General features: G+C 46.0%; 1 protein-coding gene across 3 annotated transcripts in view; it reads right to left on the bottom strand.

Annotated features, from left to right (window-relative positions):
• The window catches only part of IDE (insulin degrading enzyme), a 434361-nt gene that overhangs the window by 403986 nt on the left and 7823 nt on the right, over positions 1–22552 (bottom strand). For all 3 annotated transcript variants that reach the window (XM_029609922.1, XM_029609921.1, XM_029609920.1), the window contains exons 2-3: positions 12392–12576; positions 4881–5088 (exon numbers count right to left, since the gene is read on the bottom strand). In XM_029609922.1, the coding sequence (XP_029465782.1) occupies positions 4881–5088; positions 12392–12551 (368 nt within the window). In that variant the 5' untranslated portion in view covers positions 12552–12576. The remainder of the gene's footprint in view (positions 1–4880; positions 5089–12391; positions 12577–22552) is intronic.

The following is a 22552-nucleotide window of genomic DNA, read 5'->3' as shown; positions in this document are numbered from 1 at the left end:
TGATGGCAGCACACTCATGCAACCTAGAGTGATCATTCTGTCTCTTCCAACCAAATGTCTCAGACAGGATGCTGTTCTCTCCTTCAGTGATGTGGATACAGTCATCCCTGTAATGGTTCCAGGTGAAGAGACGGCTGAGGAGGGATATGATAAGAGGTCTTTAAAATCATGAAAGGTCTTGAACAAGTAGATGTGAATCGGTTATTTACACTTTTGGATAATAGAAGGACTAGGGGGCACTCCATGAAATTAGCAAGTAGCCCATTTACGACTAATCAGAGAAAATTCTTTTTCACTCAACACATAATTAGGGTCTGGTATTTGTTGCCAGAGGATGTGATTAGTGCAGTTAGTGTAGCTGGGTTTAAAAAAGGTTTGGAAACGTTCTTGGAGAAGTCCATTAACTGCTATTAATCAAGTTGACTTAGGGAATGGTCACTGCTATTACTGGCATCAGTAGCATGGGATCTTATTAGTGTTTGGGTACGTGGCAGGTTCTTGTAGCCTGGTTTGGCCTCTGTTGGAAACAGGATGCTGGGTTTGATGGACCCTTGGTCTGACCCAGAATGGCAATTTCTTATGTTCTTACAGCACTCAATTGCATCTTCACTGAGAAAGTGCAAAGATCTGACGAAGATAGGTATCTAAAGATCCTTATGATGGCAAGCAAATAGATCCAGAAATGTTCATCTACACCAGTTTAAGACTGTTTCCATGTAAAACCAAATTACTTCCTAGTGGATGGTTTTCTTGCAGAAATCATATCCACTGTTCATCTCTAACCAGTCAGGTTGAGATGAGGTAGATTGGAATGACAGAACCAGCCTCCCTCCTGGATAAGAAGCAATGGCGAGGTTCCTAGCAGAATTGGAGGATGTACTGAGAGTTGGACAAGACAAGATTACCACGCCTGTCCAGGCCACAGTAGAACAATAAGGATCATTTCCACTTTATCCTATATCACCTGTCTACTAATGGTAATGGAGGAAATGCATACAGTAGACTTGCATCCCAACTGAGCAGAAAAGCTTCTGGAGCTAATCTGAAATCGCACGTTAGAATGGGCAAAACTCCTCAATTTTCTGATTGCTTTTTGAGATGAACAAGTCTAGATGAATAGTTGACCCCATATGGAGAACAGGTCAACCGCCACTTCCTGATCCAATGCCCATTCATGAGGTTGGAAAATCCAACAGACAATCTGCAAGCATGTTGGATATTCCTGGAAAATATGTCACTTGAAAGTAGTTCCCATGATTGAGGGCCCACACCCAAATCAGCTAGGCTTCGTGACAAAGATACCAGGAGTCTTTTCCGCCTTGTTTGTTCACACAGTGTATTGTTACTTGATGTGTCTGTCTGAATTAGAATCCTTTTCCTTTGTAGCAGATGAGCAAATGCCCATTGAGCTGCAACAGGTTGATTTCATACAACTGCTCCTGTGCTGACCATGTTCCCTATGTCTGCTGACCTGTACCCTTTGGTGAAGGCATCTGTCACTAGAATCACTTGATAAGGTTGACTCCATAGAGGGAATCAGACGCTGAGAGCGCTTGGTTCCAACCACCACTGGACTGACATTCTCATCCACTGTAACCGAAGGTCCCATTAGAGAGACCTCATGTGAAGACAAGCGATTTGCACCACATGAATTATGACTACTACGTGACCCAAGATGACCAGCATTGAATAGGCTGTAGAACTGCAATGGTCCAGTATGTCTTACATTAGTGCTGTCCTCCTGAAGGAATGCCCTTTCCTTAATTGAGTCTACCCAGGCTCTGATGAACTGGATTCTCTGAGCTGGGACTAGTTTTGATTTGGTGAAGCTGATGACAAACCAGAAACAACAGTAGTTGCACCGCTTAACTCAAGGAATCCAGGACTCTGGTCATGAAGGGACCTGTCACTTACCAGTTGTCCAAGTAGGGAAAGGCTGATACTATGACAATGAGGATTTGCTGCCACTAATGCCACACATTTTGTGAAAACTACTGGAACTGCTAATAGGCTGGAGGCTATAACCTTGTAATGGTAACTTTGATGCTCCACTATGATTTGGAGGGACTTCAACAAGATGGCTGAATGATAACATGAGTGTTATGTATCCTTCAGGTCCAGAGTGCACATCCAGGTTCCAACTTGGAAGAAGGGGAGGATGGGGTGGAGGGAATTCATTTTGAATGTCTCCCTCTTTAGGTGCCTGTTGAGTCTTCATAGATCCAGGATGGTTCTTAATTCCCCCGGTTCTCTTGGGGATAAGAAAATACTGGGAATAAAAACTCATGTCATGCTCCAAAAGAGAAACTTGCTCAATCACTTGTTGATGTAGTAGCATGTCTACTTTCAGAAAGAACTGGGTCAAGTGAGACAAATCCAAAAAGAGGGCCAAACAGTTGCACTGAACTGGTACATGGGAGAAATGCAAGCAGTAAACATACTCCACGACTCTGAGTACCCAGTAATGCATGGTGATTTTCTTCCATTCCAGGAAACGACGACTGAATCCTCCCCACCACCACTGGAAATAGGGAGGGGGATCCTGCATTGGCTGGAGGCTCCTAGACTGCCTTCTGCTGTCTTTCACATCAGCATTTCTACTGTCATCGTTCTGGGTAGGAACTATAGTCCTCTTCTTCTGACAGGGTTTGCATATCTCCTGAAATTACTGATGAAGCAGACTTCTGAGGGTTAACTCCAAGAAACGGCAGCAGCTGCTCCAGAGTGAGCAGAACTGGGACTCCCACTTGAGGGATGGCACCCTTGGGACATGTTTGGTTGTAAGATCCTGTGCTTGTCACTGGATGTCAATGATGTAAAAAATGAATGCTTTAAGCATTTCCATCACCTGGTCTCCTAGGTGCTGCCTCTATGGTGGCATCAGTAAAGACCTATCCTCTTCAGGAATTAAGACAGTGTCATCACTCTGGGAGTTGTCTATGGAGCTCCATAGCAGCATTCCTGTCTGACCTCCTTGTCAAAGTCTACTGAAGCCCCTAGGGGTAGAATGAAGTCAACCAAAGCTGTGGTTTCCAGCTGCAGCATTTTAGGTGATCATAGGCCTAGGATCCAGATTAAAAAAATGGGAAGGAGACATGAATAATTTCTTGATCAAAAAGGACAAGGGAACCGTTAACTGAATCTCCCCTTCCTGGCCCTGGTTCTACCAAAACATTCATGGTATGCCGACTCAAGAGGGACCCTGTACCAAATGCACCTTCTCCCCCGATGCCTGGTGCTTTGGAATTTATGCTGCCACTGGTGCCAAGCAGTGTGATGAGGGAGACAAGCCAGGGGGCATCGTGGTCACAAAGCAAGGCTGTGGTATCAGGCTCTTCTGAGTTGACAGCACTAATCCCTCATGCTTTGACATGCCAGGTGCATCAAGCTCTTCTACTTCCATGGCGCTGTCCCCGACTGCAGAGCCAAGAACTCTGGGGTGGAGACAGAGGGCCCCTTGTTGTACCAATGCATCGAAAACAAGTGCCCATTTCCTTTGCTCCATTCAAGCTGAAGAGTCCAAGACCCAATGCTTCCATGCCCTGGACCCAGCCCTAGCCAAGCCTACAGATAAGAAGGAACACCAACAGCCCCAGAGCTTGGTCTTTTTGTAGGCCCTGTTGCTTTGAGTTCTGGGGGACATATGGCCACAATCGTAGCAATCAGAGGAGTTATGAAAAGGTCCCTAGCACCTGTAACATAGGTCATGGCCATCGATGATAGCCATTTTATGCCCACAAATGCAGTCCTTGAAACTGCTTATGGTGGGCTTCTTGGGCCCAGGCATTTTTTTTTTTTGTGTAATCTTTCTTGGCTCAAGGAAATGCCACGTTTCCGTTCCTCTAACCGCTCCACCAGAACCTCCCTTGCGGGCACCCTTCACACCCCATCCCTCAAAACTGCTCACCTTACCCTTACCAGAGAAAGAGCCTTCTCCATTGCTGACCCGACTCTCTGGAACTCCCTTCCCACTGATTTCCGTCTTGAACCGTCCATACGCAATTTCAAAAAAGGTATCAAGACATGGCTCTTCAAGCAAGCTTACCCGGATGCTAACCAAACAGACAGTGCCAAGTCCACCCGGATGCTTTTCAATCCTAGACAGTGCCCTCCCTTCAGAAGTCGCCTTTGCACTATATCTTTGTACGGCTAATCCAGTTATATTATGTACTCCTCTTATTTTGTGATTTTAGTAAGTTTATTCTGTGATGTTAATAAGCTTTTATAGTTATTATAGTTACTCTCCGCTCTGTCCTCTTAACTTCATTCCGTTATCTCTCCCTCAGTCTCTCTCGCTCCCGGCCCATTCCTTCTTCCCCTATTCTTGCCTGCTCCCCTCTCCCCGCTCCTCGTTCAATGTAATTTTCCTTTCTTTGGGTTAATTGTAAACCGGCGTGATGTGTTCCACAAATGTCGGTATATTAAAAGCTCATAAATAAATAAATAAAATAAACAGTGCGGAAAAGTGCTATTAAGGGGCTGCCAGAGCAATGGTAAGAGGGGAAAAAAAGGGGGGAACCCCACAAATGTCAATTCTTGGGCTTTTTTCAGAAAGAGAGGTGAAGTGTGACTGGCAATGCAAACAAAAACTGACTGAAAGGCTCATAAAGCAGTGCACATGTAGGAACTCTTGCACATACTCAGTAGGACAAAAACTCTATTAAGCTCACAGAGAGGGTCCGTTCGGCACAGTTGGATGCAGTCACCCACTGCTCATGGCTAATTCAGCCTCTTTATGAACAGAAAAAGGATTTCAAAACAAAATAAAGAAAACAATTTACAGGTTTTCATTTTGTCAGTGCGCTTTTGATATATTGCCAGGTATATATCTAATAACTACAAAAGTAAAAAAATCACAAATAAATAAAAATATATATTACCTGTCCAGTGCACCCTCTAAGTGTTCATGGGACACATCAAAGTAATAATTAGTGTGCTCTCCGCTGGTGAAAGCATTTGAACTCCCGGCATGCTCACTGAGAAATTGGCTATACTCGTTCTCTTTGGGGTACTTCTTTGTTCCTAAGAACAGCATATGTTCACAAAAATGGGCCAAACCAGCAACATTTGAGGGATCTGACAATGACCCTGGAGGACGAAAAGAAAAAAAAGATTAAAACAGCAGTACCATATGCTTGCTCAGTTTTGGTCACATCTCAATGAAGTATATTCATGTTTCTTAGAATTAGTTGGGGAAAAAAAAAAAAACTTGAAGTCTGCATTTAACTAGTCAGAATAAGAGGGGCAGACAATTTCAAATCTTCTTGAAAGGAAAATTGGTTCTTACCTGCTAATTTTCATTCCTGTAGTACCATGGATCAGTCCAGACCCTGGGTTATGTCACCAATCCAGCAGAGGGAGGCAGACAAAACATTCTAATGACTCTGACATATACCCTGGAGCACCACCTGCAGCCAATCAGTATTGACCAGTATCAAAGCAGAAATTTAACTACTAACATATTAACTAGCTATCTAAACAGGAGAACGAATTTCCAACTCACAAATCCTAAATGGAAGCAGAATCCCCCCCAAAAAATCTTGGGAATAAACAAGAAAATATTAAGAAAAATAGACAGCATGAAAAGGCGGTTTAATCACCCAAACAGTGAACTAGCGGACTCTCTGAAAAGATAAATATAATACACAGACATAAAGGGTGGGCGTCTGGACTGATCCATGGTACTACAGGAACGAAAATTAGCAGGTAAGAACCAATTTTCCTTTCCCTGTACCGTACCTGGATCAGTCCAGACCCTGGGATGTACCAGAGCTGATTCAATTAGGGTGGGACCCAGAGAGTCCCGCTCGGAGAACACTCTCTCCGAAGGCTGCCGAACTTGGAACGTGAACATCCAAGCGGTAATGACGAGCAAAAGTATGCAACGACTTCCAAGTCGCTGCTTTACAAATCTCCTGAGGAGAAACTAACTGTCATTCTGCCCAAGAGGTAGCCTGTGACCTAGTAGAATGAGCTCTCAACCCTTCAGGAAGGTCACGACGAGCTAGAAGATAAGCTGAACGAATTGTCTCTTTTAACCATTGAGCAATCGTAGCCTTCGAAACCTTATGACCTTTGCGAGGGCCACTCCACAAAACAAACAAATGATCAGACAATCAAAAATTGTAACTTCAAGATAACGCAACAGAGCTCGTCGTACATCCAATTTTTTTTAAGATCCCTAGAGGAAGGATCCAAACGATCTAAACACGGAAAAGCCGGAAGCTCTATGGACTGATTTAAATGGAAAGAAGATACTACCTTAGGTAAAAAAAAGATGGTACAGTCCGTAATGAAATTCCTGTATCAGAAATTCTAAGAAAAAGCTCTCTGCAAGACCAGGCCTGCAACTCTGAAATTCTACGAGCTGAAGAAATGGCCACAAGAAACACCACTTTCAATGTGAGATCCTTCAAAGTCGCATGATTAAGGGGTTCAAAGTGAGCTGAACACAGAGCCCTAAGAACCAAATTCAAACTCCAAGCAGGACAAGGTTTCCGAAATGGAGGACGTAGATGTTGCGCACCTTTGAGAAAACGCGCTACATCCAGATGCGCAGCCAAGGATAATCCCTGAACCTTACCACGAAAACATCCAAGCGCTGCCACTTGTACCCGTAAGGAACTACAGGACAAACCCTTGGCTAATCCATCTTGTAAAAAAGATAAAATATTGGATACAGAAGAGTGAACTGGATCTACTTGATGCTCATTACACAAAGATTCAAAAACCTTCCACACCCTTGCATAAGCCAAAGATGTAGAAGGTTTTCTAGAACGCAATAAAGTAGTCACTACAGCATCTGAATAACCTTTATTCTTTAACAGACGCCTCTCAAAAGCCAGACCGCTAAAGAGAAGCGTTCGACCTCTTCCAAACAAACCGGACCCTGAGACAGAAGGCACGGAAGATCTCGAAATCGAAGGGGACCGTCCAGTGCTAGTCTGACCAGGTCTGCGAACCACGGACGGCATGGCCACTCCGGAGTCACTAAGACAACGTCGACTTGTTGAACTTCTATCCGACGCAGAACCTTGCCGATCAGAGGCCAGGGAGGGAACACGTAGAGAAGAACATCCCTTGGCCAAGGAAGTACCAGAGCATCTACTCCTTCCGCTCCTCTTTCCCTCCTGCGGCTGAAGAACCGAGGGGCTTTGGCATTCTGAAATGTGGCCATGAGATCCATTGCCGGAGTGGACCATCTGTTGCATATCATTTAATAGGCATCCTCGCACAGTTCCCACTCGCCTGGGTCGAGATGATGCAGACTGAGAAAGTCGGCTTGAATGTTGTCCACCCCGGCAATGTGTGAGGCTGCGATGCTGAGCAGATGATGCAGATGCTGAGCAGCTGTTGTGCTTCCTGAGCTACCAGGAAGCTTCGGGTTCCTCACTGACGGTTGATGTACGCTACCATGGTCGCATTGTCGGAAAGAACCCGTACAGACTTCCCGCAAAGGAGAGGTTGAAGAGCAATTAAGGCTAAACGAACCGTTCTGGTCTCTAAAAGATTGATCGACTACTGCGCTTCCTCTTCAGACCACTGACCCTGAACAGATGTATTCTGACATACCGCTCCCCAGCCTGAAAGACTGGCATCGGTAGTGACCACAGTCCATTCTGGAATCTCTAGCGGTACACATTATTGCAGATTCGCTGTCTGTAACCACCAATCTAGGCTGGAACGAGCAGTCTCTGTAAGAGGAAGGGGAAGGTGGTATAGTTCCGAAACCGGATTCCAGCGTGAAAGCAATGCAGACTGAAGTGGTCTCATGTGCGCAAAGGCCCAGGGAACCAACTCCAGAGTAGAGGTCATTGAACCTAAAACTATCAAGTAATCCCGCACACAAGGAATAGGAATAGACTGTAAGTCTCAAATTTGTGATTGAACTTGAGAAGGCGATGCTCCGGAAGGAACACTATCCCTTGAAGAGAGTGTCAAACCGTGCACCCAAAAACTCCAGAGATTGGGAAGGTAATAGGTGACTCTTGTCTTCGTTGATCACCCAGCCTAGAGACTGCAAAAAGCTGATTACCCTGTTGATTGTATAATAACAAAGAGATTCTGACTTCGCTCGAATCAACCAGCTGTCCAGGTACGGATGTACCAACAGGCCCTCCTTCCTGAGTTGAGCGGCCACCACAACCATTATCTTGGTAAATGTTCTGGGAGCTGTGGCTAATCCGAACGGGAGAGCCCTGAATTGATAATGTTGCCCTAGAATGCAAAACCTGAGAAACTTCTGATGATCGGATCGAATGCCGATATGAAGATAACCTTCGGTGAGGTCGAGAGATGCTAGAAATTCTCCTCTGTGAACCGAAGCTATGACAGACTGAAGAGTCTCCATCCGGAACTATGGAATCCTTAGACAATGGTTGACCCTATTGAGATAGAGAATGGGACGAAAGGTTCCTTCCTTTTTGTTTCATTGATCCGACGTACATCTGTGGCCCATTCTCCGAAAAACAGAGACAGCCTGCCCCCTATGACGGGAACCAGAGAAAAGACCGGCCTTATCTCATTGGACAGACTTTATGCCTCCTGAGACTTGGGAAGTTCCAGGTCTACCAAAGCGGCGGCCACGAAAGGACTGAGACCAATTCTGTTGTCTACCTGAAGACTGTTTAGCTGGAGGAGCCAACGGATGAGAAGAACGAAATCTTCTGTTAGACCGAAAACGAGAGCGAGATGAAAAAGAGCTTCTAGGTCTAGGACAGTCCTCTGGCAATTTGTGAATCTTATTTTCCTCTAGGGACAAAATTAAATCTTCCAATTCCTTACCAAATAATAATTTTCCCTTAAAGGGTAAAGCCCCTAATTGAGCTTTGGAGGATGCGTCTGCGGACCAATTCCTCAATCAGATAAGTCTGCGAGCCAATACAGAAGCAACGATAGAGCGAGCCGAGATCCTAATGAGATCATATAAAGCATCTGCACTATAAGCAACTGTAGCTTCCAGTCTATCAGCCTGAGCAACTTCCTCTTCAGAGAGGGAAGAATTGTTTTGTAAAGCCTGGACCCATCTTAGTCCAGCTCACAAAAGCCAAGCTACTACACATGGCCGCCCGCACACCAAGAGCAGAAACATCAAAAATTTGCTTAAGCTGAACCTCCAGCTTACGATCTTGGAGATCTTTAAGAGCCGTAGCCCCAGTTACTGGAATAGTTGTTTTCTTAGTGATGGCTGAAACAGCAGCATCCACCTTAGGAAATTTTCAAATTTCCAAAGCTTCCTCAGGTAATGGATACAATTTTTCCATGGCTCGTGCTACCTTAATCCCCAACTCAGGAGTATCCCACACCCGATATATAAGGTCAGTGAGAGAAAGATGAAAAGGAAATGATGTCGTGGGACCTTTAAGGCCAAGCAACACTGGGTCAATGCCACCCATCCAAGAATCCTTCACTGGAGCCTCGAGACCCAATTCCAGTAAAATTGCTGGAATTAAGAGACTAAGTTCCTCTCTTCTAAACAGGCGGACTACTTTGGGGGTCATCCCCATCCGCAACATGAGGGTCTGAACTAATACTCAAAGCAGGGTCTTCATTTAAATCCCCCTCCAGCAAGGACTTGTCCGGGATAGGTAAAAAGCCATGCTCAGAATCATCTGAAGAAGAAAAAATTGTCTGATCCGGACCCGGATGAAGGGGACACTTCGGAGCTGACCCCACTCCCAAATCCGTGGAACTAGCCCTTTTAGAGGAACGTGGCTTTAACCTCTGTTCAGATGAGAGACACTTATGTCTCTTATGAAATTTCTTAGATTTGTAAGCTTTGCGAAGAAAACGAAGAAAATCCCCTGAAAAGGCAGGAGAAGAGGAAGAAGAATCTGAAATCTCCTCCAGGCTTTCAGCCTATAAATATGGCCCTGTTTCGCACGGCTTGTCCCCCCCAGGGACCACCGGCTGCGGTGACAGCGGAGGCGGGTCAGAAGCACCCTGAATAGCTTGTTGTGTCGCCACTCTCAGAGTAGACAGGAGTGCCTCAGTTCCAGCACTGCAGTGAAATGAGTCCGAGGCAGGAGAGCAGCTGGGCAGAGGTTTTGGGGCCGCGCAAAGTGGCCGAGTCCCTTTTGTTATCAGCAAACTTGATGAGCCTTCCCCCCCGGGGAGACACGATGAACAGAGACTCTCCCTGGAGAGACGCACGCGCACGCATCTCCACAAGCGCGGCAGGCCGCGCCTCGCGGCATTATAAAGAAAAAACGGCGCGAAATAAAAAGGATGAAATAAACTAAAAAACTAAAAGAAACCACGGCGAAAAACAAAGGCATGGGCCCACCAAACACCAAACGGTAAGTAAACAACGATTCAGCTGTGAAGAATTATTTTTATTTTTTACCTGACTGAAACGCCACGGCCTCCAGGAGCTGCTCCAAGTAGGGTGAGTGAGCCGGGCCCCCCGGTATCACCCCTGCCAGGAGTGGTTGCTGGGTTCAAAACCTCCCCAACTCCGGCAGCCTCAAAAACCAGGAGGGATAGTCCTCCCAGGACTTGGCAACCTCCCGGGAGGCAGTGAAATGGCTGTGAAGAAAAATAAAACTTTTTTTTTTTTTTTAAATAACTTAAATGAAAAGAACAGGCTCTCTTCAAAAGAAAAAGAAAATCTGCAAAAAATTAACTCCTAAACTACCTGACAAAAAAATAACAAACTACCACAGACTGCAGGGGTTAGGAACGTCCACCTCTGCTGGGAGACAGAGAAATACTGATTGGCTGCAGGTGGTGCTCCAGGGTATACGTCAGAGTAATTAGAATGTTTTCTCTGCCTCCCTCTGCTGGATTGGTGACATAACCCAGGGTCTGGACTGATCCAGGTACGTACAGGGAACAGAACTTTTTAACTAGTTGACAGCATATTTGTCTTAGAAAATCTATTCCATTGAGGTTGTAGGCTTATTTGAAATCAAATTAGATCACACACCCAAAAGAAAACCTGAATCTTTACCTAAAGTAATATCACTGAAATTGCTTTCGTAATGTAACATAAGATTAAATCATCATGATGTCAACAAAGTTTCACATTATCATTTCTTGTTGAAACAGAGGGGGTCACTGTATTATCTAGTAAGAAAGTAAAAGATTCACAAATTTTTTTTATTTACATTATTGGTTAACCTGCATTTCTATTTTAAATTTGTTCACAATTTTCTGTTACTTAGTAATAGATGTACATGGACAGTAGGCATATTTTGGCCATTTCTAAGAGTGCTGGAACCCAGAATAGCCTGAGGCAACCATTCTGAGAGGAAAAGGGATGCCACCTACCAATTAAAAAACCATTGTAAAAACCTTTCAGAATATCAAAAGTGATGGACAGAAGAAATCCTGTTAACAACCTTCATGTAAAATGAAGTTACAACATAATCTATATTACACACACACACATGTATGTAACATGCATGCATCTTCTATTCCCTGGCTCAATGGTAAAACTTCAGTTTAAATGCTCCAAACAACTCACCTCAACTCGGAAGAGAGCCATATCCCTAGGAAGTCCCAAACTCTGGAACTCTCTCCCAATCGAACTTAGAACACAACAAAATTTAAAAACCTTCAAAAAAGAACTAAAAACCAGGATGTTTACCAAAGCCTACCAACTCACCCAATAACTCTCATATTACTTCCCTCCTACTAGCCCTATGCAAACATGGGGAACCAATACAAGAGCGGAATACAACACATAAATGGAACTGAATAATTTGACATCCGATCTACGTGTATATAGCCTACAATATCTATCTATGATAACAACCACAGAAACCTTTGGAAACTGTTAAACATCGAAACTTTGTAAACCGTTGTGATGGCGAAACCGAACGACGGTATATAAACTCAATAACTAAATAAATTGAAGTACTCTGTTTTTAAGGATCTTCAATGCTCGTTTCTAAACGACATCAATGTCAATTCATTCTTACAATGGCTTTTTAGAATGGAAACATTACAATAAATGAGTCTGCTGGGCTTTTAAACAGTAATATATGTTTGAGAAAAAGATACATAAAACAGGACTATTAGTATGACCAATATTTAAAAACATGATACATCCTTAGAACAAGTTAAACTAGTTAACAATTAGCTCCATCTAACAAACTTATTTTCAGCCTAATTACACTAGAAATTAAGCACATCACTTTGACAGACTAATACTGGCAGTTATGAAGGGAATAAGTAACAACTCAAAAAATTCATGTTGCACTGCCAAGAGATTAACAATGAGAATTGTGTATTTTTAACATACCATGCAAAAAATTTCCCCATTTTTTGTTCACAGCACAATAGCTCAAACTTCACTTCCTTTTGTTTACTTGTGCCACTTTTTTCAATTTATAATTATGATCATTTGCATGACAAAATTGAGCTATTAGGTGCAACAATACAATACCTATGTGCACATCAAGTGCTGCTGAAGACTTATCAGTAGTAGGATCACTGATAAGAATTGCCTTGATGCCATTTGCTAGCTGCAGTCCACGATAGTCACGTTTATCCTCAGGCGATTTGATGATGTCATTCACAATTCTGTTAATATCTAGATTATTCATTTTGTTGTATGGGATTTTCTGAAGCCTAGAAGAAAATAAAGAGTGTGACGTTAATCCCGGTTTATAATTAGTAGTTACCGTAAAAGGAATTGCAAATCTAAGGCCTCACACACACATTTACATCATACTTTCACCCACTCCAATATCCTGTTTTTCAAACCAGTTCTCCTTTGTTTTTTTATTATTGCATTACTATTATTGTATATTTTCTAAAGAGCATACAAAGATATTATCAGGATGGTCTTCAGACCTCAGACTCAGATGAAAGAACTGGACAGAGATTTGATCAAAGATATCCAAATGATTGGAATGAAGATGGAGGTGATGTTAGTGGAAGATTTTAACCTGCCAGATCTTTTTTCCAAGCACATATGACAAAATGCCCTGGTGGATGGCAACTGTAATAAATATCTTCCATTGGATCTCAGATTTCTCCCAGATTCTTGCCACCACGTGAGGAGGACCTATCCCTCAATATTTTAAATACCAATACCAGACATTTAAACTTATAGCATTCTGCAATTGGTAATCAATGTAGCTTCAAGATATCCATCTAGAGTTAAAATATGTGCTGCTGCATTCTGTATCAATCCCACATGTAAATAGCATTACAATAGTCAACCTGGGAAAGCACTAATGAGTAAGTCACCATTTTTAAAGCCTTAAGTCCAAGTAAAGCTTCAACTACTTCACCATCTTTAGCTTGAAATATGTATTCCTTGTCAATTGAGCAATCTGCTCCTCCTTACATAAGCCTGAATCAATTATCACCCCTAAGTATCTTACTGGAATCGCTAACTAATGGAGTTAGCAAGGAAAGGAAAGAAATGGTTCTCTTATGCTCCTAGCTACTCTGCCTCCTTGGACTTACCAGGGGTACCCGCTCCTCGGAGGCCTCGTTTCTCTTTTGCCTTTCAGGGCGCAGTCTGGAACCGGTACTCGCTCCTCGAGGGCCCACGTACCTGGACTTGCTACTGAATATAACTTCTGCCAGGAAGTCATCGCTGCCTACAACACCAGTGAGTTACCATCTCTCTCTCAGAGCTTTCCTTGGAACCAGGTACTCGCTTCTCGAGGGCCTACTTCTTTCCAGCTCCTGGGCTGCTTCTAAGAGACTACTGTGTGAGAGTTACCATCAAGGTTCTGTTCCTGAACTCTGCATACCCTGCCTACTCACTATATTCAGTTTCTCTACAGCTCAGTTATCCAGGATCGCTGTTCCAGTATCTGAGGGACTTCAGCCCAGCCGGGCGTTCCAGCTCACTACTGCCACCTCTGGTGGTTCCATATACTGTCTAATAAAAGAACTAGTGTGTGTCTGTCTCCATACTCTGAGCCTGACCAGTGGTCCCTCTCAGGATCTTCCCCGGGGGCGTGGTCATCTGCCACCAGCCCAAGGATCCACCCACAACTACCTCAAACACCAACAATATGTACTTTTGTACGGTTTGAAGCGCTGTGATCCCCTGCTCTTAGATATTTGGGAGGCAGGGCGCTGGCTTCTCTTGTTCTTGTCCTCCAGTAGCCGCAGTACTGGGGATTCGCCCCATTTGTCGGCTAACTTCTCCAGTTCGCTTCCAAACAGGAGGGTTCCCTTAAAAGGCATTCTCATGAGTCTCGTCTTGATGACACGTCGGCTGACCAGCTTCGGAGCCAGAGTTGCCTTCTGGCTGCCACAATGGATGAAACACCTCTGGCTGCGGTGCGCACCAGGTTGGAGATCGCATCCATGAGGAATGATACTGCTAGTTCTAGTGCTTCGACAGATGTGGTGGCGTTCCTGGTCTTTGATAAGCAGGCGTGTGTCACCACGGCACAGCAAGCCGCGATCTGTAGTGACATAGCTGAAACGTCAAATGACTGTTTCAGGATGGATTCCAGACGTCTGTCCTGGGCAACCTTAAGTGCCGCTTCTCCCTCGACTAGGATGGTAGTGCGCTTTGAGACCGTGCAGACCATGGCATCCACTTTGGGGAATGCCAGGAGATGTATGGCAGCGGGGTCCAGGGGGTATAGGGCTGCCAGGGTCCAACCCCCCTTGAACGTGGCCTCCGGAGCCTCCCATTCCAGGTCAATCAGCTGTTGAAAGGCTTGCAGCAAAGGGAAATGGGGGGAGGCCTGACAGAGTCCCTCGAGGAGAGGGTTTGTCTTCGGTTCCCCTGTGGCACTCGTGCCTGGGATAGCGAGCTCTTTCAAGCTGTGAGCCATGAGGTCTGACAGTTCATCTTTGGCGAAGAACCGCCTCATGGTTCAGTAAGGTTCCGTTCCTGGAAGGATTTTCCCTTCCTCCAGGGAGGCTTGATCCTCGTCAGAGGTGTCCGTGTCCCCAATGTTGGGGCTTTGAGGCGGGAAGGGCACTTCTCTGGGTTTAGAGAGTCCCGGGATGTTAGGGTCCTCTGGGGGAGGCTGTGGTTGTTTCATCGGGGGCGCCGGTTGCATGTGGACAAAGGTATGTAGGCCTTTGAAGAATTCTACCCAAGAGAAAGATGCTAGGACTAAATTGAGACGCGCTGCGTCCCCTGGGAGCCCCGTTTGAGGGAGGCTCCCGCTGGAGGTAGCCGGATCCCAGTGCCGGCTGGACAGGACCTTGGCCTGGTTCACCCAGAGCCTCCTCGCACTGTAGACACAGGACTGTGGCCTCTTCATGCTGCGCAGCTCTAATGTGGCATGCTGGGCAGAGGCCCTGAGCCTTGAGCTTCTTGTCCGGTGGTGCCATGGTTTGTGCGCGTAGGATTGCAGAAAAAACTCCAGTTTGTGCGTTCAAGTGTACGCCAGGAGGCTGAGTTATGAGCTCCGGGTGCACCAAAATTGTGCGTGTAGGTCGGATACGTGCTCAATAAGATGCGCTCACCACTGTGTGCATAGGGTTTATTTATGCGCCCGGCACTGTTGAGCGTGCAGCTGTGCGCCCAGCGCCCTTGTGCGTGACGCTGTGCGCACGGCATTTATGTGCACGCCGGTGTGCACACAAGTGATTTTGTGCGCACAGCTCGCCTCTGTGCGCAAGAATCGAATCAGCAGGCAGGGCGGTGATCAAATGAAAATGGTGATGGCGACCACGCGAGCAATATGGCAACCACCTCGGAGGGTCTCCACGTGGGAGGACCCTCGTATTGGACTGGGGTCTAGCCCAGATAGGGCTGATCAACCCGGTAGCACTGACGCCGGCTGGCGATCTGTGCAGCTATTTGAGCCTCGGAGACTGCAGACTTTTAAGAAGTTTTCTACCTTACCTTGTCTCAGCATTTCCCGGTCTCGTTCCGAGCGGTCTCCAGCTGCGGGGGGAGAGGAAAAGTACCTTCACCGCCACGCTCGAAGTTGCACCCGCTGCCTCTCAGCCGCACCCATTGCTGGGGGCTAAGTCCACGCCGGGGACTGGCTGCCAGACAGAGGCCAACCTCTGAGGGATCGCGGAAATCACCTCAGGAATTCTCAACTGGGGGAGGGACCCGTAGGTATCACCGCAGGAAAGCGGGGCTCATCTGTAGAGGTAAGATTTCTTCTTTGTTTTAGATTTCTTTGGTTAGAATATTCTAACGCTGTCCAAGTGTGGATATAGTCCCAAACTGCTATGGAGACTGAGAAATACTGAAGAGCAGAGCTTCCTGCAGGGGTATATGTACTAGAGCTGACATCAGATTGAAATCTGACTCCATCTCCAACTGCTATCAGGAGCACACTATACCCATTGGTCCTGAGTCCATCTGCTACATGCTAGGAAATGTATGAATTCTGTTTTACCAACATTTAAAACTAGTTTATTTTCCCATAACCACCCTATTGCCTGCAAGCACATTTGTCCAGATGACAGCCTCTTCCCAACCATCCATACATCATCCTGTGAGGCAGTGCCCCTAGTGACTCCTTATGAGCATGTGCAGGACCAGGCTGGGAGCCTAGTCCCCTTTAAATCCCATAGAGGGAGAAGGGCTATGGGCAGGACCCTGCTGGGAGGGAGCTCCTTGGAGGACATGCCCCTGTCCCCCTTTCCCCCCCGCAATCATCAGTTAAACCACTATTACAGTGGTATGGAGATCACGAGTTACATGTGTACGGGCATCTCGCTCCCCCTATGGTGGGTGCATACATGGTAAAAGCATAACTGAAAGAACAACACTCCACTATGGGTGGTATTAACTGCAAACCTTGGAAAACAATGGAAGACAAAAAAAAAAAAAGAATAAATTGTATATGAAGATAATTAAAGGCAATATAACAGTAGAGCATGGTGTATAAAAGAGTGGAACCTCCACCAGAAACTGTAAGGTAGTCCTCCGCTGTACTGTAACTGTAATCCAAGAGTCCATAACCAAGATAAGCAGGGACACAGAGATTTCCGTCGAACAGGGTTCCTTTTCACTCATATATTCTTTTGGGTTTAAACCATTTACTTATGTGGATGTATGGCACTCGAGTAGTCAAGGACTTGCTTTTTCCCCGTCGATAGCAGGGCTGAATTAGGACTCCCATGACAGCATGGCTAAGCTCCCGATCACGCTGTAGTCTGTAGTTGTATTAGTCCTGTAAGCGTGATCCTGCTCAGGTGGCAGTCGACTATGTTATTTAGTGTTTTAGTGAATCTAGAATGGCTCATCCTAACTTAGCATCTTCAGCCGTGTGTTGGTCCAGGCAGTAGTGGAACGTTAATGTATGAAGGGATGACCATGTAGCCGCTTTGCATATGTCCAATGGTTGGACATGTCTGAGGTTGGCTACCGAAGCGGCCACTGCTCTCACTTGGTGAGCCATAGGTGGAACAGAGAAGGTAACATTCCGCTTCTGATAACAAAACTGGATACATTGAACAATCCAGCTGGAAATAGTCCGTTTTGCCACTGGTAATCCAGGGGCATTTGGATTGAAAGAGACGAACAACTGTGAGGCTCTTGACGGTGAAGCGGTCAATTGCTTGTAATAGGCTAATGCTCTCTTGCAGTCTAGCATGTGCAAGAGCCACTCTCGGTCATTCTGGTATAGTTTTGGACAGAAAGTGGGTAGTTATATTGTCTGATTCAGGTGAAATTGTGAGACCACCTTCGGTAAGAAGGATAGATGCATCCTAAGGATGACCTTGTGATGGAAGAATTGAAGGAAGGGATATAGTGGACTAAAGCCTGCAACTCACTGACTCTGCGAGCTGATGTGACTGCTACCAAAAAGACGACTTTCCATGTCAGGTATTTAAGGTGAGCGGAGTCCATGGGCTTGAATGGAAATAACATTAGTTGTTCCAAGACCATGTTCAGATCCCACGCTTCTGGAGGTTTGGAGACAGGAGGCCTTAATTGTGTGAGACCCCTGATTAAATGAGATATCGTCGGATGTACGGATATTGGCTGACCTTGATGTGGTCTGTGGAAAGCCACAATGCACTGAGATGGACCCTAACCGACAACGTGGCTAGGCCTGCCATGCATAGTTTGTGAAGGTAGTCTAATAAGAGTTCAGGGGACAGAGTAATGGATCTAGGCCCCTGGACCCGCACCAATCGGCGTACTTTTTCCACTTGAAGGCGTAATTTCTTCTGGTCGAAGGTTTCCGTGATGCTATGAGTATTTCTTGTACCTCACACGACAGTCTCTTTTCCACTAGGAGGACCCGTTCAATCTCCATGCTGTTAGGTGAAGGGAGGAATTCATCGGGTCAAGGAGGGTTCCCCTCTTCTTGAGACAGGAAATCCTTTCGGTCGGGCAGTCGGATTGGGTTGTCTATGGAGAGCTGAAGGTGTGTGTATCACGGTTGCCTTGGCCATGCAGGTGCAATGAGAATGAGTTGTGCTCCGTCCCGTATGCACTTCTAAACTGTTCTGGTTATTATCAGTGGAATTGGGGGGAAGCATATAGCAGTTTTTCCGTCCAAGGAATGAGAAAAGCGTCTTATGCTGTCCTTTGATTGCTGGTCCATATTGGACAGAGCGTGCGACTTTCCTGTTGAATTCCGTAGCAAAGATCTAGGGTTCGAACTCCCCATGTCGCAAAAATTATTTGCGTCACTCGTGGATGAAGTGACCATTCGTGGGGATGAAATATCTGACTCAGTTTGTCTGCTCAAGTGTTGGCCACTCCGGGTAGGTATGTTGCGTGTAATTGAATGGAATGACGGGCTGCCCATTCTAGAATGATGATTGCTTCCCAGCAAAGGTTCCAAGAACCGGACCCTCCTTGTTTGTTTATAAAGAACATGGCCACTTGATTGTCCGTGTAAACCATGACTCGTTGGCCCCACAGGTGGGAGATAAAGGTCTGTAATGCGTACCATAATCGCTCTGAGTTCCAGCAGATTGATTTGGAAATGTTGTTTGGCCAAGGACCACAGGCCTTGTGTCTCCAGGTGGTCGAGGTGTGCATCCCATCCCTTGTGTGAGGCATCTGTGGTCAGTATTGCATTGTGTGGAAAGAGGTTGAACGGGGCACCTTTGTTGAGCGTGGTCTTGTTCAGCCACCAATGTATGTCCTTCAACATTTATTTATTTATTTAAATCTTTTTCTATACCGTCATTAAGGTGGGTACCATCAAAACGGTTTACAGTAAGGCACAAAAAGTAATGCTATTAAAATCTATCAGTTTACACAGGTGCCATTAGGTTCGGTAACATAGCTTTTAATCAATGTTAGTTGTTAAATGAGTGTGAACACTATCATGTCCAGGTCAATTCTATAGCAATTCTTGGGTTAAGGTTGGGTTAAGGATAACTTCCATGTTAACGGTTGAGAATGTTGACGCCATTGCCACTTTAGTCCCCACTGTAGATGGCGCATGTGTAGTCTGGTATTTGGTACAGTATGAATAGCTGCGGCCATGTGGCCTAACACTGTCAGAACCTGGCACGCTGATGGTGATTGAGTGACCTGAAGTGACTGTAGGCACTATCATATAACAACTTTCCTCTCTTCCGGGAGAAAAGCTCTGTTCCTGGTCGTGTCCAGCCGAGCTCCTATGAATTGTATCAGTTGTGTGGGTGTGAGGTTGGATTTCTCGTAGTTTATGATCAGACCCAAATTGTTCACACAAGCATTTCCGGGTTGGAGGCTACTATGAGCCAATCGTCCAGATATGGAAATATCTCGATACCCTTCTGTCGAAGGAACGCCACCAACACTGCCATGCACTTTGTAAAAACTCTGGGTGCCGCTGAAAGTCCGAACGGCATAACTTTGTATTGGTAGTGTTGTGTCTTGAACTGGAAGGATAGGTAATGCCAGTAAGACTGGTGTACTGGAATATGTGTATATGCATCCTTCAGATCTATTGAACACATCCAATCGTTGTGCTGCAACAGAGGGATAATGGATTTGAGGGGAATCATCTTGAATTTTTGACTAGATATTTGTTCAGCTCTCGAAGATCCAGGATAGGGAGTAGATTGCCTGACTTCTTGGGAATTAGGAAATATGGAGAGTAGAACCCCGAAGTCTGGGAAGAGAGGGAGACGAGATGTATCGCCTGTTGTTGTAATAGGGATGACATCTCCACACCCAGTTGGTCTTGATTCAATGTTATCCCCCTAGTGAATATAGACGGGAGTGAAGGCCATGTTATAAACTGAAGTTGGTAACTGTGTTGGACTATATCCAGAACCTAACGATCGGTAGTTATCTTTTCCCACTCCTGGATATATGATGTGATTCTTCCCGCTGTGAACTGTGGCGATGGTGGTGGTTGAGCAACTCCTAAAAAGAGGAAGGAATTTTAGGGGCAGAAGCAGGTGGTTGGCCCTGAGTTCTCGGAGCTCGAGGGCGGCCCCTTCGGTTCTGTATTTGTTGCTGTGGTACCCTTTGCAGCGGTTGGTATGGTTGTGGCCTGTAAGACGCATACGGCGGTAGGGTCATCGGTAGAATGACTGTCGACGAAATGGAGAATAATAGCGTCTAGAGGATGTAGATAGAATAGGATTGAGGATGCATCAGTGATTGTACTGCAACCGATTGCTCCTTCAGCTGAGCCACTGTCTCCTGGAAGCGGCTTCCGAAAAGATTGTCCCATTTACAAGGCAAGTTCACCAGTTTATCATGCACATCCTCCCTTATAGCACTGGCTCTCAGCCATACCATTCGACATGCCGCAATTGCATGCTCGTGATGACGTTTCGAACGCTTCATATAAGGTGCGCAACAAGTGGTGAATTCTCTCTTCCATATCTAGGATAGGTTGAGGAAGGGAAGTAGACAGATCAGGTGCTAGAAGGTGTTTGAGCATCTGTAAACATTGATGCAGGTACTGCACTATGTAGAACTGATGATGATTTAATTCTTGCAGTTAACATAGTTGCCTGAAAAGAACAACGTGCAAACTCATCCAAGTAGCGATGTTCCTTCCCTGGAGGAGTGGCGGAGTGCAGTTGTGTCTTTTTAGCTCGGTGCATTGCCGACTCTACCACAATAGACGTGTGTGGTAACTGATTCACTGAATAGTAGGCAGACTGCTTCATTTTAAACTTAAGATCTGTCTTACGGGAGACCGCCAGAATCGTATAAGGAGTATCCCAAGACTTCTCCAGCACATTGTCTAAGACTCTATGAGCAGGAAGAGACGTGGGCTCCGATGGAAAAACAAAGATCTTTAAGAGATCCATTGTCTCTGCTCTAGGATCCGGACGTTTTTGCACTTCAAGGTTAAGAACGGATCAGAGTTTCTCCAAAAATTTCGAGTATGTCAAATCCTCCGGCGGAGAGTAGGGTTCTGCAGGCTCATCTGGTGGGTCCGAAGGATATCCTGTGGACGTATTGGGAGATGTGGGTGGAGAGGTTGGGGTAAGTGGCTGTTGACGGATCTCTCGGGTTTCTCGCTGCTGCACTGGCGGAGGGGAATGTAGGCCGGTTATCGGAGATAGCGGTCTAGCAGGAGATAGAACCTGCGTGGGTTCTGGCGACGGAAATCCCGTGCTCGGGGACGAGGAAGACAGAGCAAAGGTTGATTGCATATTCTCGAAAAATCCTGATAGAGCCTCGGAAAGCTGTGAACACGCTTGTCGAGTTTGAGGAGGCATGATCTTCTTCCCCGACCTAGATTTGCCTTGAGGTGGCAATGCTGCTGACAAGATATCTGCGTCAGCTGCTGGACGCTGATGTTTTTTAGATAATACTTCTCCCGTTGCTTCCTGTTTCCTTGTCAATGGGTTCCTGCAAGCTGTTGCGACCGGTCTCAGACGGCTTCAACCCTTGTGCCTCACCTTTTTCTCTGCTCTCCACACTACCCTTGGGAAGATGGCCACCGCCGCGTCTGCAAGCCGCTCTTCTCCAGCGTCCTCGAAACGCTATGGCGTTAACCTCCCACCATGTTCCTCCCAAAGGCCTCCTAGAGTGCACACACGCGTGCTACCCACGTCTTTATTCCAGCAATGGCGCAAACTTCGGGGGTGTCCCCCTCAAGTGACGTCACGCCATCTGGGTATATAGCCTGTACTCGTTTGCTAGCTCATTGAGTTAGCAAGGATTGGATTCGTCCGGTCTATGCTACTCTGCCGCGTCCTGCTGCCGCTGGAAGCTCTACCTTGCCCTTCAGGGTATTCTCTAACCTGGGTACCCGCTCCTCGGGGGCCCTCTGCTTTCCTTTCAGGTGCCTTACTGGGATCAGGTACTCGCTCGAGGGCCTGCTCTCCCTGCCTCGGTGCCTATTACCATCTAATTCAACCTGGTGGAATCACCAACCTTACAGCTATCATCTAGTGAGTAATCTAATTCTCAGTCTCTCTCACCTACAGCTTTGCTGTGCTGGGAAACCTACACCGCAATCTCCTTATACCAACTTGGTGAGACGGGTTCCCTCTGCCGAGGGTCCCTGGACTATCTCTGGATCACCTCACTACTGCCACCTCTGGAGGTATACTACAAGCTGTATAATAAAAGATCTAACTCTGAGTTTGTGCATCCCGAGTCTAGCCCAGTACTGTGGCTCCACACGGGGCTCCTCCCCGTGGGTGTGGTCATCTGCCACAGTACCCAGGAATCCACCCAAACACCACTAAACCATAACACAAGCTATGAGTCGAGGCACGTTGCCTA

The sequence above is a fragment of the Rhinatrema bivittatum genome, chromosome 7 (genome assembly GCF_901001135.1).
Source record: "Rhinatrema bivittatum chromosome 7, aRhiBiv1.1, whole genome shotgun sequence".
NCBI lineage: Eukaryota > Metazoa > Chordata > Amphibia > Gymnophiona > Rhinatrematidae > Rhinatrema > Rhinatrema bivittatum.
Note: the sequence above shows the minus strand (reverse complement) of the source record. Positions and strands in the feature narration are given on the sequence as shown.